The 17,978-nt window shown below is 37.9% G+C and overlaps 2 protein-coding genes across 3 annotated transcripts in view; one reads left to right on the plus strand and one right to left on the minus strand.

Moving 5' to 3' along the window:
* The window catches only part of gria4a (glutamate receptor, ionotropic, AMPA 4a), an 877,747-nt gene that overhangs the window by 392,141 nt on the left and 467,628 nt on the right, over positions 1 to 17,978 (minus strand). The gene's annotated exons all lie outside the window — the stretch shown is intronic.
* On the plus strand, positions 1,510 to 6,696 carry zgc:162962. Of its 2 annotated transcripts, NM_001302640.2 has the most exons (4): positions 1,510 to 1,636; positions 2,297 to 2,375; positions 2,962 to 3,058; positions 5,542 to 6,696. In NM_001302640.2, exons 3-4 carry the CDS (start codon positions 2,971 to 2,973, stop codon positions 6,495 to 6,497), a joined length of 1,044 nt encoding a protein of 347 aa, NP_001289569.2. In that variant the 5' UTR covers positions 1,510 to 1,636; positions 2,297 to 2,375; positions 2,962 to 2,970; the 3' UTR covers positions 6,498 to 6,696. The 2 variants fall into 2 exon arrangements, with proteins under 2 accessions (NP_001289569.2, NP_001103952.3); NM_001110482.3 differs by lacking the exon at positions 2,297 to 2,375.

Here is a 17,978-nt window from a genome sequence, read left to right on the forward strand (position 1 = left end):
ATTGCGAGGGAGGGGGCTTTGGGGGCTTAAGCCCCTGATGTACTGTCATAAGCCCCTGATCTTTCAAAATATGTTGCACTTAAATAAAAATAAGTTGTATTACATTTATTGTGTTATCTAAATACTTAAAATTACTATACATCACACTTAACGCAGCGTTTGTGTCGGGTAATTAAATAGTCAGCTGATCAGCAGCACCTGTTTCTACCGGGTTGTTGCTAGATCGGATATGGTTATGGCCGGAAGTTAACGAGAATAATTTTTTTTATTTATTAAATTTCCCATTTAGGCGATGCAGTGGCGCAGTGGGTAGCACGTTCGCCTCACAGCAAGAAGGTCGCTGGGTCGAGCCCAGTTGGCGTTTCTGTGTGGAGTTTGCATGTTCTCCCTGCGTTCGTGTGGGTTTCCTCCGGGTGCTCCGGTTTCCCCCACAGTCCAAAGACATGTGGTACATGTGAATTGGGTAAGCTAAATTGTCCGTAGTGTATGAGTGTGTCTGAATGAGTGTATGTGAATGTTACCCAGAGATGGGTTGCGGCTGGAAGGGCATCCGCTGCGTAAAAACTTGCTGGATAAGTTGGCGGTTCATTCCGCTGTGGCGACCCCGGATTAATAAAGGGACTAAGCCACCTAGAAAATGAATGAATGAATGTTTAAAAATCTAACGTAAATGATCGATTGTTGATCTGTTGTTCTATGGTCAAATAATTAAATAAATGAATAAAAGTGCGACTGCGACTGCTGCTTTCTCCGTTCGCCATGCTGGAGAGAAACAGTCTGCGCAAATGAAGCGCAGAGTTGGTGTCATTGACTACAGCTCTCATCTGATTGGCTGAAAGGTACGAGTTACAAAAATACTCACACTCGTATCCAGGGAGAGTCGTACGTGAAAGAGGATTTGCACATTCTCATTCAGGATAAACTCGCAAGTTTTAAACATTCAAAACTTTTTGTACACTCCTATACATTTGCAAATGGTGTTTTGCATTTGTGAAACGTATTTTATGAAAATGTATTTTTATTTTGAGCATGTGAAAATTTTTTGTGAATATAAATAAATATTTTACGCACGTGAATTTGATTTTATGCACGTGATTTTGGCTACGCATGTGTACATCGTGTCTTTTGCATGAATTTCTTTTGAGACTAAACTGATTCCATACTAAAGGCATTGTCTTTGGTGTATTGCCTTGTTCATCATCACTGTTACATTTTAAGAGGCATATAGAATAAAATAAATGAAATATTTGAATTATCTTGGCATGCTTGCCTTCACAAAAAGAAAGGGTTATAAAATGATGGAGATGCATTTGTCTAATATCGGTGTGCATCTCAGATAATATCAATCATTACAGTGAATAGATTCAAACGATTATACTTTGATTTTCTCCAATAAAGAAATGAAGATTGAGATTTGAATCTGCTCTATTTGTGTTTTGGCTTTCTTCGCCCCCTGGAGGAAGACACGTGGATGACATTAGCTGCTCAATGCGCAGGCGCACTACGGTTGATGATGTTTACGACAGTGGAAGAGATTTGCGGTCCTACATGAAAGCTGTCTTCTGTTAGTAGCAGAAACAGCATATAAAGCCCAGAGTCACGAAGAGCGGGGTATTTGATTAAAATGCGACAAAAGGTACAGTAAATACTCTATAAATGAGCATACAGATGTTTGTAATTATAGCGAGGCTTAATTGAACGGTAGAAACGTGTATGAGTTTGACATTCAACTCCATAACAATGTTTTAATCAGAATTAATCATGTTGGGTTAGTTTACGTTTGATTTTAATATACAAAGAAAGCACAAGAGTGAAAGAAAAGTGTCAGATGTTTGTAATAATGTTTGTGAAAACAAAGTATGAAGGAAATAATGTTTCATAGACATTGTATGTTCATAGACATACACTGATCGGCCACTTTATTAGGTACAGCTTGCTAGTACCATGTTGGACCGCCTTCTGCCTTCAGAACTGCCTTAATACTTCGTAGCATATATTCAACAAGATACTGGAAATGTTCCTCAGAGATTTTTCTCCATATTAACATGATAGCATCCTAAAGTTGCTGCAGATTTGTCGGCTGCACATCCATGATGTGTTCCACCACATACCAAAGGTACTCTATTGGATTGAGATCTGGTGACTGTGGAGAGAATTTAGGTTACTGTTGCCTTTCTATCAGCTGGAACCAATCTGGCCATTCTCTGACCTCTGGCATCAACAAGGCATTTGCGCCCACAGAACTGCCGCTCACTGGATATTTTCTCTTTTTCTGACCATACTCTGTAAACCCTAGAAGATGGTTGTGCGTGAAATTCCCAGTATATCTGCAGTTTCTGAAATACTCAGGACAAGTGTGCCTAATAAAGTGGCCGGTGAGTGTATATAATACATTACTATGTAAAAAATAAAACAAAAACTACTGACATTTACTTATATTTTGAAATATATTAAAGCACAAGTGAAATATACTTAGCATACTATGTTTGATTATATTTTAACATGATTAAAAACATATGGCTGCTAATGGAAAAAAGGTATAGTTGTTTGATTAATAGTGACAAAGTGTAAAGATTTACAATTAAAATGACAATTCATAAGTATTTTGTAGATAATTTTTTAATATAAACTGTGTATTTTAATAAAGCAATAAATTATTCTTGCTTTAAGTATGCTTGACCAAATCTATTGGTATTAAAACTGTATTATGTGTATTATTATGTGTATTATCTGTACTGTCTGTATTATGTCAAGCAACAAAATAAACTAAGTATGATAGTCTTTGCTTATTTGTTTCCTCAAAAACAAGTATTGCATTATGTAGGACACATTTACATTGTATTGGTTTGTTTATTAATTTGGTATACACCATTTTTACTGTCTATGGTGTACACACATGTAGTTTAGTATTAATGCAAAACAAAATTAATATTGGCTTATATTTTATATCTGATCGAGCAGGAAATAAAGATGGAGTTTGTTGAAGAGGAGATCGATGACCTGGGTGATTCAGAAACATCCAGAATCTATAAACAGGAAGAAACTGAGGAGCAAACAGGTTGGTGTCTGTTCTTAATTTTCATTGTTGAGTACTGAAGAGCTTTAAGGTACAGAACAGCTCTGTATTATTCAAAACAACAACAGGAATCAGTCCAAGCACTTGAAAAATGTTTAAAATTTAAAAAGCCTTTATTCACATAGCTAAATTGTAAAAGTTTCGGCGTAGGTTTGTTTTAAATCGAGATATTTACGCGTAAATGGACACATGAGCATTTTGAGTTTATTTGCTTCATTAGCACGTCAAATCCGCTTCACAACAGACACAGAATCGCGTGATGGGCTGGGCTTCTGTCTGCCTGTTGATTAGCTTTGTTGCCAAATGGCTAACATGGATTTTATTGACTTAATAGCTGTGTTTATGTGCTTTATAAAGGCTTAAAACAGCATTGATTCATTTGGAGCGTGTCTGAGTCCAATAGATCCTTTCAGAGGTGCACCCAGCTGTGAGTTCATAAACTCCTCCAGAAACTTAACCTGGATAATGGAGGCTTTCAGCAGTCCAGCCCAGTTTGATTAACTGTTGTCCGGTGTCGACAGGAGAATTTCCCCCCGGGAAACCAACAACAGGCACTACGTAAGCATGCCCCTACAAGAGAAAGCTCCTGATTGGTTAACGTGGCGTGAATGTCTGCTGAAGTTCAAATTTTTCCAACTCTAGTGATTCGTGCATGAACGCCCGATTCACACAGGGCTTAAGCGTCAACGCTTGACAAAGGGCATGTCTGAAATTGGGGCTGACGCAAACATCATAGCAGCGTCAGCCAATCATATTAGTCCGCAGTTGACTACTGTCTGAGCTGCTGTATTTACATAAAGCAGTCTGATTGGCTGACGCTTCCTTTGGCGCTTGAATATTGAGAAGGTCCCAACTTCTACAGCGAGCAACGCCACTGAAGCAGCGCCAACGAATCCACAATGCAGTTCGGCAACGCCTGACGTCACCCATTCAAAGTGAATGGAAAGCTTCGACACTGATGCTCTTTGTGAATGGGGTGTAAGCGAGTCAGTCGCGCAAAACACTCAACTCGTGCGAATCACGTCATTTGTACTGCCTCATTCGCACGTATTGCACCACAGGATGTCTATTCGCGCATTTCCATTGACTAGGGGTGTCAAAAATAATCGTTTTTTCGGTGCACTGCGATGCAGAAGCGGACAATTCGGTATCGGTTCGGTAATAATCATAACCGGTTATTCCTGACGTCATTTACATCATATGCGCTCTGTTGCGAGGGAGGCGATCGCGAGTATTTACAGCGCTTTAACTGCTTAAAACTCATAAACTGTGCACAATTTCACTGTGTGTGTTTGCTGGATCAGTCTTTCACTGACATATACAACAAAAGCCACTATTTCACTGAGATCGAGAGAATGAAAGTAGCCTACTCCATTTCTCTCTCTCTCTCTCTCTCTCTCTCTCTCTCTCGCGCGCGCTCTGTCTCTCTCTCTTTCTCACACACACACAGTGGCCCATTTGACCTGCCGGCGTGGCTCCTCTTCTCTTCTCGGCTGTTTTACAGCGTTACTTTTGCATACAGGAACGAGCGTGTGTCTGCAGAGTTTTCTCCACCGTGTCTATCATACATCAGCTGTGAGATCGCCCCTGCCGCTTATCAGCATCACTCATCTGTGAAGAACGCAGCGCGCAAGAGCCAATCGCAACCGTTTTTTTTTTAGGGTGTGACTAATTAAAGGGGTGTAAGAGAACTAGACAAGGATCAGTAATTGAGCTGGATATTTATATTTGTTTATATTATTTGCTAAATGCTTGTTTTGTTTAAAGGTACAGTTTATATTTCTGACTGTTTGTATTAAACGACAAAATTGTATTACAAATAGTATATAAATATAAATATATTCATACATTTTAATACAAGAAATGCTGCTACGAAGAAAATATAAAACTGTGTATGGAAAGCACCGTCAATGCACCGTGATGCACCGAAATATCGAATTGAACCGAATCGATGGCTTGATAATCGTAACCGAACCGAACCGTGAGACTAGTGTAGGTTCACACCTCTACCATTGACATAACATGTTACGCTCCATTCACACATCGCTTCAGTGTCAACGCTTGACAGAGGCCGTGTCTGAAGTTGGGGCTGACGCGATTGCATAGCCATTGAAATTAGTCAGCAATCGGCTACTGTCTAAGCTGGTGTATTTGCATAAGGCGATCTGATTGGCTGACCTTTCCGTCAGCATTTGAAAAGTTGAGAAAGTCCCAACTTCTGCTGCAAGCAATGCCACTAAAGCGGCGCAGATGGATCCACAGTGCAGTTCGGCAATGCCTGACGTCACCCATTCAAAGTGAATGGGAAGAGTTGAAGCTGATGCCCCATGTAAATAAGGCCGTTAATCACTCGCGTTTGACGCTTCTTCCGCGTCTAGTGTGAATGGTGCAAGGAAAATAAAAGTGAATCTGTCTGCTATGTCTACATCTGTCTGTCATGTTGTCATGTCTATGTTCATTTTTAGACCTGAAGGAAGTGAAGCAAGAAAACTTAGAACTGAATGAAGATGAGGACTTCTTACATGGAGAACCTGAAAACAATTCTCAAACGACAGATACCAAAAACTCGTTCTCATGCCCTCACTGCGACAGGAGTTTCACGCTAGAAGCAAGCCTCATCAGCCACAGCAGCATCCACAGCAGAGAGCGTCCGTACACGTGCCCACAATGCCCAAAGAGTTTCGCACGTAAAGACAGCCTGAGAATGCACCTAAGACTTCACACGGGAGAAAAACCATACGCGTGCCCTCAATGTGCCAAAGCTTTCGCACAAAAAGAGCATCTCACCATCCACATACGAATTCACACCGGGGAGAAACCGTTCGTATGCGATCAATGCGGAAGTAGTTTTGCACGAAGTGACAGCCTGAAGAACCACTCAAGGATTCACACCGGTGTAAAACCCTACAGCTGCCCGCACTGTGCAAAGAGATTTACCTGGCTGCACAATTTCAGGAAACACATACGCTTGCATTCTGGAGTGAAGCCTTACAGCTGTGAAGACTGCGGGAAGAAATTCCCATCTGCATCTGTTTTAAAATACCACATTCAGAGCCACTCAGAAGAAAGGCCTCACTCGTGTTCGACATGCGGGAAGAGTTTTATCCAGCTGGACGCTTTTAAAATGCATCAGAAATTGCACAGTGGCGTCAGGCCGTTTGTGTGTTCGCACTGCGGCAAGAGTTTTAATAAAGCCTCCAACCTGACAGAGCACTTCAGGATCCACACGGGGGAAAAACCCTACACGTGTTCGCTTTGCGGCAAGAGTTTCACTCATTCGGCAACCCTGAAAGCACACGAGCGAATTCACACCGGAGAAAAGCCGCATCACTGTACTCAATGTGGAAAGAGTTTCGGCCGAGCAAGTCATCTGCTGGCACACGTCAAAACACACTCTTCAAAACGCAAAACTTCACAGTGAGCCATTGTGTGGATGTACATTGACATCTTAGATCCTGGAGTAGCTTTTATTTATTTGAAAACATTTAAAGGGGGCTTATTATGCAAAAATTAAATTCAGTTCCATAGTGTTAACAGTAAAAATTGCTCTCCTTTTTCAAAACAATTGTAATATTATTAAATGCGGTAGATTAAATAAATAATTCTGGTTTTAGAAATGATTGTGCTCAACTATGGTCATATTTATTCTCCTGGAATGCTGTTTTCTTTTTCCGCCAAGCAAAGGGCCTATGGTTGTTGCTAGGGCTGTGCAATATGGACAAAATAATCATATTGCGATTTCAGGGTCTCTGCAGATATCATAACGTCAAATTTAAGACCTTTTTAAGACCATTAAGTATTCAATTTAAGACCTATATCGCAATATCAAAAACACGCGAGAAAAAATGTAAAAGTACAAAATTAGGGGTAAAATAAAGTTATTTAAATTGAACAGTAGTAAAGTCAGGTTAAATGCACCATTGAACTACAGAAAAAAACACATCTTAATGCAGATTTATACTTTCACCTGGCACCGCATCGCACAACTCACGAAACGGATTAAGGCTTTTATACTTGACACGTTCACCATTGAGATATTTTTTTTAAATGACTGGGTGCGGTCCAAAAAAACAAAGTAAAATCAGACAAATAAAAAGATAATCATTATCACTGAAGATGTTTTTGGGGGCCTCTTTTTTGTTTTAACAAAATTATCCATCAGAGTTTTTCCAAAGTTTAACAAAATCTTTCCTCCTTTCCCATGTCTGTTGCAATTTCTAGTCAATAATTATTGGTCATTCTGGCAAGCAGAAATGTAACTGTGATAGAAAATAGGTAAAAACTTGATTAGGTATTATAGCCTACTGTACTATTCACTCTTCAAATAAATCCCACAATCAATCCCATTTCATCACTAAAATAAAGTGAACTAGTGTCTGCTGTACAGTGTTTTGTGAAGTACAGTAAAGTACTTCAATTACTCTGTTGTGGTAATACTATAGTTGCTATGGTAACACAACAAGTGTATTAAAAACAAACTACCCAGTGCTTTAGTTTTTTCACAATATAGGGTATATTTTTCTACAATCCAACACACTTTACTGTAGTAAAACTACACTGTATGTCATTTTATCAGTTCACTATTCTTAATACTACAGTATGCTGAAGCATCTCTGGAAAAGCACGAAAGGAGTCAGACAGAGTGAGAGCAGATCATTCGCACGTGAGCAGCCAGTGTTTTGAGAGCTCGCAAGCAGTTTTGTCCATGAACAAAGGAAACCGGCGCGTGAGCAGAGATTCGCTCTCTCGTATTACAGCGTTCCCGACTTATAAAACTGCGCTTCCGACATTTGTCAGTGAAATAACGGCATACTCTGCCAGCCGAAATCATGTCGCGCGCACTCAAATCGAACTTCCGCAAACACAGCGATGATGTCACATTTGCCGCGCGCACCGAGTTTAATATCAGAAAGCTGATTGGCTATTGCAAGTTGACTTTTTTGTAGTTGTAATACCACAAATTACAATTGGACTAGTGAAATAAAGAACTACAACATTCCAAAAACCCAGCAACAACAACAAAAATTATTTAAATGAGCATTAGATGTAGCGTTACATGGACATCGCAAAAATAAGACCTGTGCAAAATTATTTAAGACCTAGAACAGCTAATTTAAGACTTTTTAAAGCCATAAATTTTGATTTTTTTAATTTAAGACTTTTTAATACTTTTTAAGACCCCGCGGGGACCCTGGATTTTATAAATGAATATTGCGATTGCGTTTTTATTTGTGATTTTGGCAACTGTTTTTGCTTTTTCAAACAAGCTACATACACACATTCTAAATGCATTCAGTGCACGAGAAGTGCATAACAAAACTATTGCGTCATTAACTTCTTTGTGCCATTTTGACGCTTTCCCATAAGGCACGGCGCTTACAAATGCTTAAACAATGGATACTAGTTTAGTCTGTTTGGGCTGGCTTGGATGTGTGCTTTGTTTCGATGGACTTTGTCGACATGCATTGATCATGCAGTTTTTTATGAAGCTGTTTTAAGTGGTGGATCAGATTTGTAGTATTGCTCCGTTTTGTTGGAATAATCATTTTACAAGTCTTGCGAATTGCCTTGCTCTGTGACACATCCTCTCTCCTGAATCCAGAATACTCCCAAACGACTGTCGTTGAATTTCTCTTTGGCACCAAATCATTTTTATATTGACCCGCATCCATATTTTATGTTCTTTCCACCTACTCGCCTATTCGGTTCTCCCACTCGGCTTCGTCAGCTTCGTTAACATCTTTCTCCTACTCAGCTTAGCTGTAATTGCCCGGTGCGCTGCGTCAGCTCTGATTGGTTAACATATTGAAAACATGCGCATAAGAACATATTCCGAATAAAATTCGAAACAAATTAATAGATAAAAATTGCAGCCTTATGCAATTTAGAAGTTGCGTCTGCTTAAGTTGCGATTTTTTTTTTTTTTGCGATAGCGATTAATTGCACAGCCCTAGTTGTAGCGTCTTTTCACATGTTTTCCAAAATGATTCAGGCTTGTCTTGATGAGCCTAAAAACGACTCTTCTCATTGGCAAAACACAGGAAAAGTCTTCTTCTGTATCACCTTCTATTCTTTATGGGTATTGCACTGAACTGTGGAATGATGTACAGGAGCTTTATCAACAGCAAGATGTTCCTGGAGCTCTTTGGAGGTGGACTGTGGTTTGTTGTTTCTAAGCATTTTTCGCCTTTGCCTTTCAGATATTTTTCTTCATCTTTTCCTTCATCTGGGGCCTCATGTACGAAGACTTGCATGGAATTCATACTTAAACATTGCATCCGCACAAAGCTGTAAATGTGCGTACGCAGTAAAAAATTCTGATGTATGAAACACTGCGTACGCCAAATCCCACGCATATTCTCTTTGTACATCCGAATGACCGTGAAACTGACATGCACAAGCACAAAACCCCTCCCTGCCTTCTCCCCTGTATGAATATGCTAATGACTCTACTTTGGCAAAACCCAACGAAAAAGCAAAGGCAAAAGCAAGCAAAAAGAGAAACTTTGAACAGAATGTGAATTGAAGGTGCTGCTTTCGGAGGTACAGTAGACTGGAGAAAAGCAGTGTTATTTGTAAGTTTGTTCTCCGGAATTAACAACAAAAGAAAAAAATAGAGTGGGAGAGTTTAGCTGATGCGGTTAACACAGTTGGGTCTGAACATCGCACTGAGTGGATTAAAAAAGAAATAGTGTGGTTTATAGGTGTAAAATTTTGTAGTGTCTTTAACAGCGTGAGTGGCGTAGCTCGTAAAACGCATGGCAACATGTTTTGACACGTTCGAGCATGAACTCGGTTCGAATCCAGCGTCTGATGAAATCATTCTTGTTTTTTTCTCCCCCGCTGCATATCAGATTCTCATCACGAGAAAGACAAGTAGGAATCATTAATAAGTTTGTGCATCATATTTTATTTGCACATTTATTGAATGGAAATGTTTCTGATTCACGCATGCAAATTCATCCTCAGATGGCGCCTTTATAGCAATGTGTGTGCAGTAGATCACTCCGATTACATTGGGAAAAACGGCAACCGCTGCGAATTGCGCTTTATTGTTTGGCTGGTCAACTGTATGGTATGGAAACCTTATATACCTGCTAGATGAACCCGTCTCATACAGCTGCCATTGTAACGCTCAAAGATACTTTGTAGTGTGCAATTTAACACAACTGCCTCTAGGAGTCGCCAATGGAAATAAAACAGACACGCACAAGAAATGTGCGTACGCCAGACATGAAGTTGGCGTGGAACAACGCACATTCTCACACTCATTTCATCGTTAGTAAATCCAAACCTGGCGTATGCAAAGTTTTTGTGCGTACGCAGCGTTGATACATGAGGCCCCAGAACTGTTTCCGTGGCCTTCCATTTTCTTACTATATTTGTGACTGTGGAGATGGAGTCTTTAAACCTTTGTGACAGCATGTGGAATTCTTCTCCTAATTCATGTTGATGAATTATTCTAGTTTTTAGGTCATTAGAAAGTTATTTTGTGGTTTCTACACAGCAAAATATGGGGACCCAAAACAACTCTATGGGTGTTAATTTCAACACTTTGAAAGTGTCTCATGGGGTCCACTCAAAACAGAGTTAAATCAACACTTTTAAAAGAGTTGGCACATTGACACCGAAGTAAGGGTTCATTTTAACTCTGGGCAGAGTTAAAAATGTAACTATATTTAACACCGCCTGGTAGTAATTTTTTTACTACAATATATTGTTATTTTATTCAACTCTCTTGAGTGTAAATATGGTAAAAAGGTAAAATAGACTGTAAATTACAAAAGAAAAAACATTTTATTTGAAAACATTCAAAACTTCAACAATTCATTCAGTTTTTAAAATGCAACAATGTCAAATATGCTTTAAATGTTTTATTAGTACAGACAGTATCAACAAAATATGTATGACCAGTGCTCAAAAAGGCTGTTTCAGTCCTTTGGTCCAAACTTGATGTGTTATCAGAGCAATTTGAAAGTTCAATATAGCGTCACTCATATTTTTCTTCTGAACTCATAGTTTTCTTCTGAACTCATAGTTTTCTTGTAAAATTACATTTTAAACAAGTTGGTGTGCAAATCTTTCACTTCTGGTGTTTCCTTGGTCCTCCATATCAAACACAGCAGTTTAAATGAAGGTATAAATGCTGTAAACTTGTGTGAAAACAAACTGGAGCTAGGAAATCTCATCAAGCATGTCCTGTGAATGAAGTGCTTCCCAGCCACAGGATGACCTTTTTATCCATGACGATGTAGCAGCTGCTGATCGCTCATCTGGTGGTTCCTGATGCACGGATATAGGGTGATGCTCATCTAAGAACTCTTCAAGACTCCAGCATGACTAAGAAAAATGTTTGAAAACAAATTGCAATCAAATTCTATGATATATTTAAAATAACATTTAAAGTAAATAAAACATTCAAGAAATCTAAACTCACCTTTTGAAAATCTACATGATGATCCACAACTTGACTCTCCCAGCTGGTTGAGGTGACAGGATATGGAAAAGTAGAAAAAACACATACATCACTGTTGGATCTCCAAAAACAATTAGGTTAACCACTATGACTAGAACTGGAAAAACAGGCAGCTGTCTGTCCAGAATCCTGAATTTAACACAACACTTGGAGCAAAATTAAGAGGAGCTTAAAATCTTTTATATCATTTAGTGATGCTGACTTCCCCAAAATATTGGCCACAGTGTAAAAATATTCATAAACTTCATAAACAACACTTTTCTGTAAGCGTGTGCGTGCGTGCGTGCGTGCGTGCGTGTGTGCGCGCGCGCGTGCATGTTTCTTTACCAGATTCAACTTGTTAGGCCCTTTCAGGTCCAGTATTGACGCCACCTTTACTGGAGTCTAGCAGATGTTTCAGGTCCAAATATAATCTAAAATATTAGGATAAGCAGAAGAGGAAAAGTGCAAAGAAAAGAGCAAAACATTATTTAAGTAACAGTTCACCCACAATACAAAACTTATCACCTTCATGTCATTTGTTATTCTCTAATGCTCTAATACCCTCTCAGCTTATGTGAAACAAATACAGAACTTTATCAAACATACCTTCATTATTATCACCACATATGACCAAGAAGGTGTGCTTGGTCATTTCACCAACTCTGGAAATACACCATCCGTCTCTAATCAGCCACCGTCACAGGGTCTTGTGTTATTGTATAGAGAACTGTGGCTGTTAAAAAAACAACAAAAAATTAGTATCCACACATATGCATAACCTTCAGATAAAAGGAGAGATGAACATCACAAAGTATGCCTCACACTTTTTCAGATATCTTTTGATTCAGATGTTGATTATTGATAATAAATCTACAAATCAAACCTGTATCATCATTAGGCTGCTCAAATATGAATCAGTTGATTAATTTTACAGACAGGTGGCTGTTTACAACGCACTAAATAGTCTTTAATAAAAAGGAAATGTTGTGTACAGTACATGCTAAGTTTAGCCTATAGTTTTAAGCACAATATCATGCGGGAGAAAAAGCTTGACTAAGATGTTCCTGACTACATAAATAGCCTAACTTACTAACGTCAGACATCCCGAGTTGGGAAAAGTAATTTTCGGGGGATACAGAGTTGATTTGCGGGAGGTAGCGGGAGAGATGAGTACCTAAAGAGCAATGGCATGAGTTGCGCGCGACGTACCTGAAGAGCGGTGGGGGTGACTTGCGCGCGACGTACCTGAAGAGCTGGGAGGGATGCGGTGGAGAGGGGTGTGCAAAGTGTTTAATGACCGGGCGGGAGACGCGCGATTTCCGGGAGATTATCATTCATTTGCGGGCATCTACTTGGGCATCTGGGAGTCTCTGTGCATTTGCGGGATAACGTTAACGTTAGTCCCGCAACTTCCGGGAGACTTCTGTAACCTTAAATGTCTGAGAAAGTGCAAACGCGGTCATTTAAAGACATTAATGTTAACATTCCGACTTTAATGGTTGTCAACACTTAATATAATTCAAGCGTACGTTATCACGCGAGTCTATGGACTAACGGTATATGGACGGCCACGAATGAACCGGTTTAAAAGGGCCGCGGTGTTTAAAATAACTAAATTAACGTACACGAATAACAAAAAAATCATATGTTTTAGTCAGGAAGCCTTTTACAAGTAAGCATATGTTCATTTACTCACCAGATATGTTTTAGAAACTCTCCAGAGCGTATGGAAACCGTCCTGTGTTGCAGTTAGCATCCGGGCAGAGTAGGCTAGGCTGCTCCGGGGATTCCCTCGCTAGTTTGCTTCGAATTAAAGGAGAAGTGTCGATTTTATTTTACAGATGGGTAACAACGCACAAAATGGCATTAAGCGTGACAGAAATGTGTTGAACATGTACATTTGATGTTTTTATGCACTATGTATGCGTGAGCATATATAAAAACATTCTTGAAAAGAAGTGAATAGTAATGCAGTTAAGTTAGATACACAAACGACCATGAATGAACCGCAGAAGATTAAAATTGTCACTCCATTCTAAAGTTATTAACTTAACAATATGTTTACAACTGTATTTCCTTAAAGAAAGTCAGTAAAATACCAACATTTAGGTAGTTTGACTCACCAGTTGCTGTTCTAAACCTCAGATGGAAAATGGCGTCTGGAAAATTCTTCAGTGACTGGGGCTGCATGAATTCCCGGATGTTGGAAATAACACCACTAAGTGTAGAAAAGATAACTCCTTGATTTCGCACTGAATAAAATCAATTCTAACTCTTATTATATTCATTTATCAAAATCTAACTCTTTAACGTCAACACTTTCCTCTGAAATGCTTCAACACCGAGAATTTAACTCAGATGAATTTGCTGTGTATGTTGCTATTTTCAGGTTCACAATAAGGAGAAGCACAACTAGCTATCAGCCATCTTAAATATCCTTTTTCATGATTGTTTGCACTTGTGTTGGGATCATACTTGTCAACCCTCCCGTTTTTCCCTGGATTCTCCCGTATTTTACAGTTCTATTTTGCTATCATTCCGTAAAGGTATTTCTCCCGTATTTTCAGTCTTTCTCTGAAGGATGGCACATAAACATTAATGAGCCGATCCTCCCTATACGCAACCCCCATACCGCCGAACCACCAGGGGCCGCCCCTTGCTCTTAAATGTGAGTCTGTTCTGTGCTTTCACTTTGTTCGCGCATGAAAACACTTTAAAATAAATATAAAAACGGCGGGATTCCCTTTACTTTTCATTACAGGTGCCGTCTCCCCTTCATATGTAATCCTCAAAACAGTCATATAGCGGTGCGTGACTGTCAGCTGAAGCGCTCCATAGTGATAAATAGACTCTGTTTCCTAAACGGATTCTGTACAGACAATTTGAAGCGGAGCAAAAGTCTGGGTTTTGGGTGCAAGTTTAAACAGACATTTACACATAATTAATAATAATAAAGATGTCGATCTTGGTGGGTTTTTTCTAACTACTTATTTCTTTTTTTAAACTCAATTTAAAAACTAATTTCGTCCTAAATGCGCATAAAAAATTTAGGAAAGCAATTGAATGCTTTCATTATAGTGTTAGATGTGTGCATTTTTAAAGTGACACCTCTGTTATTAAATTTAATCAAATTTCAAAAATCTAAATAATTTGCTCTTTATTTAATTTAATTTAATTTAAATAATTTTGACTCCCGGCTAAACGCATATTGCAAAGACTTTAACGGAGCAATAGTTGTAATGTCGAGCGGAGAAAAAAAAAAAAAAAAAGAAAAAGACAGCTGTGAAACATAACCAGCTTTGTCTCTTTGTAGGAAACGCACTCCAGATCTTTTTAGGGTAAGAGGTTTTTGAGTTATTGCCGTCTATCACTGAATGTGTCAGGAGTATCGAAAACAAAACTAAGTTAGCGTTACTTTGGTGATTTGGGTGTGTGTTTAAACAGACAAATACACTTAAAAATATGTCAACATGTCCGTCCTGCGTGTTTTATTTTAAACACAACTAATTTTCTCTTAAATGAGCACAAACAGTTACTAAAGTAGTCGAATGCTTCATTATAGATCTGTGCATTCTTACATGAACATCTCTGTTATCAAACAAAACACAATGAGAGATTCATTTGCTGCTCTTCACTAAATAACTAAAGTAACTTTAATCAATATGCAAATACAATTAAAAGTGAAGTAGATTTTCTAGCTTTATTTAATATCTGTATAGGACATTGATTTTAATAGGCTAAACCTTTGATTTTATTGTCAATATTTTCTAATGTTTGCTATGTATTCTATCAATTGAAGCTATTTGTTGTCCCATATTTTTTACATCCCAACGTTGACGGATTGCTAATCAATAAATAGCTATAGTGCTATCGGTTAGTTTTAACGTCAGCTAATGTTATGGAAGGGCATAGATGTTATGGAAAATAGTAATAGTAATGTAACTACCCCCATCATTCCTTCCTCAAGCAAATGTGTAAATATTAGATCTATTCAGCAATAACGTTAATTGCATTGGCATATTTATCTGACGTTTTCCCAGCTTGTAGTCGTCGATCAGAAAGCTATTTAGTTTCTTATGACTATACACTAGCAGTGGAATTTACTGAGATGTGACTGGGGCGCCAAATGGTTTAGGGCCCTCCTGCTCTGAACACATTTTCTGTCATTTTAAAGCTTTATATTAATTATTAATGATTCAGTAAAAAAAGATGTTTATAAAAGTCGTTCATTCTCTCCAGATTGACCTGAAAGATTGTTTTTATTATATTCATCATGATTGTGACGTAAATAATACTGCCATTTTGAACCGCGCACCTGAAAATATATTCCTTGCTTTTACCTCATTTGGTCTTGTTCAATTGCTTGTGCATCCAGCTAAATGTTAATTGCATTTCAGTGTTGTCAACAGGCTGAGACAAACTACAGGATCATCTCCTGTGAAATCTAGAAGAAATAGGTGAATTCATCTACAATTCTGTTTTTGGCTATAAATCTGAATGAAAAAAATACTCTAGTAATTTACAGTAGTGTCAAGCTAGGATTTATATAAGAGGCATTACAAAAGAATGAAACAACATCTTGTATTTATATTTTTATTAGTTTGTGGAGTGATTTTTCCACCTCTGTAAAACCGGGTATAACTTTATTTATAGCACTTTCACAACTGATTTTATACGTGTAAGGTTGCAAGGTTTTATACATTTAAAGTCTTTTTTTTTAAATGAGTTTTAGACCCGGATGTTTAAAGTGTCTTAAAAATAATTATAACATGTATTTTAAGTAATATTTATACATGCACTGATTCTGGTGCTGTCAGAGACATGGTGTTGAAAAAAAAAAAGCTCCCACCCCCCAACAAAAACTTTGTAATATTATTGAATTTAGTAGAATAAATAAATAAAAATGTTTTTAGAAATGATTGTGCTCAACTCAATAATATTTATTAGGTTTTTATTAACATCACAGTATATTTTCCTATGATAACATTATGTAATTGCCATTACGTACATATACAATCTAATAATATTAATAAATCGTAACTGAAGTGCTAGAAATGCGTAAAATCAAATAGACAAGGTTTTGTTTGCTCTCAAGCAAGTAATTTAACATAACACTGGGCAACGTTTAGATTTTTTTCCCCTCAGTTTGTACAGTGATTATGCAGATTAAATACACTCTTAACAGAAATTAAAAGTAGCATTAACGTAATTTGCAAGTAGGGTTTTCACGATACCTAAATAAAAAAAAACAAAAAAAACAAACCCATTTCCTGCTAAAACTCGAGCGCTGTTGAGCATCTCAAACATCGCTGATTTGCTGTTGTGTTCACATGCTCAACAGAAATGACTGTGATTTAGGCCTGATGGAATCTACGAATATTTTTTACTATTTCTGCGGAGAATTTTGGAAAAAATCTGCGGAATGATTTTGGGAGTGTCATAACTAAAACCTTAATATGTAAAATAAAAAGTAATACCTTTTAAACGTTTATTTAATGTTTAAATTGCAAATCTAATTAGATTCACTTCATTTGGTAAACAAAGCAAGTCTCTCATATAATATCTCTACTAAAAGACAGAAAATATTACTGTACAAACTGCATTGTACATAAATCAGATGAACATTTTCATATTAGTCAATAATATTACTAAAATTAAAAAACTGAATAAAAATACATTTACACACATTTACACAATTTAATATACAGATTTAATGATGGGCTAAAAATCTGCAGAAATCTGCGAAATTCTGCGCACGCAGATTCCGTGTGGGCCTAGTCATCGGTTCACTGAACCCACCGCTCTTTACTGAATGTAATCTTAGATACAGGGACACTGGAGCGTTTCAAAGCCGCGATTCATCAGTGGATCGCTTGTATGTCAGCTTAGAGAAACCAGTGTCCTTGTATCTGCAGCCACTTCTGGTTCATGTGGACTACAGTTGTACCTTGATATGTTACCATGGAAGCTAAAATGGAATGCAAGTTCTAAAGCTGTTCAAAAGAACTCATTCCATGGAGAACAAAGGAATATTCTAATCTAACCAATGAAAAGGTCAAATAAATCAAATGAGTGAGTTTCAGTGTCACTGCTGAATAATGCTGGAAACCTTTTAATTAATATAATTTAATTCATTTTATCAATCAAGTGTCTTCACCTCAGTTTATTGGTTGAACTTAAAGTGGGCTGAAAAAGATTGAACATTGGGTTATTTTTAGTTTTTAGACAACAGTCTGAATATAACCAGCTTCTGGTAAACATTAATTACATTCTTTATAATCACACTTGATAAAAACAGTCTGCAAAAGCACTTTGATTGACATTCTCCCTTTGTATGTGTCATCAGAGAAAAGCCCCGCCCATTAGTGACCATCCCTCCCTCATTAACATAAACAGCCCTGAGTGAGAAGCAGCCGTCTGCTATTAGAGCTTTCATACCGTACC

Source organism: Danio rerio, chromosome 15 (genome assembly GCF_052040795.2).
Source record: "Danio rerio strain M-AB ecotype USA chromosome 15, GRCz13ab, whole genome shotgun sequence".
NCBI classification, from domain to species: domain Eukaryota; kingdom Metazoa; phylum Chordata; class Actinopteri; order Cypriniformes; family Danionidae; genus Danio; species Danio rerio.

What these genes read in the sequence shown, in the direction of transcription:
- zgc:162962 (NM_001110482.3), top strand. An exon ending in AGAAACTGAGGAGCAAACAG is followed by an intron (nt 3,059 to 5,541) that starts GTTGGTGTCTGT and finishes GTTCATTTTTAG; the next exon opens with ACCTGAAGGAAGTGAAGCAA.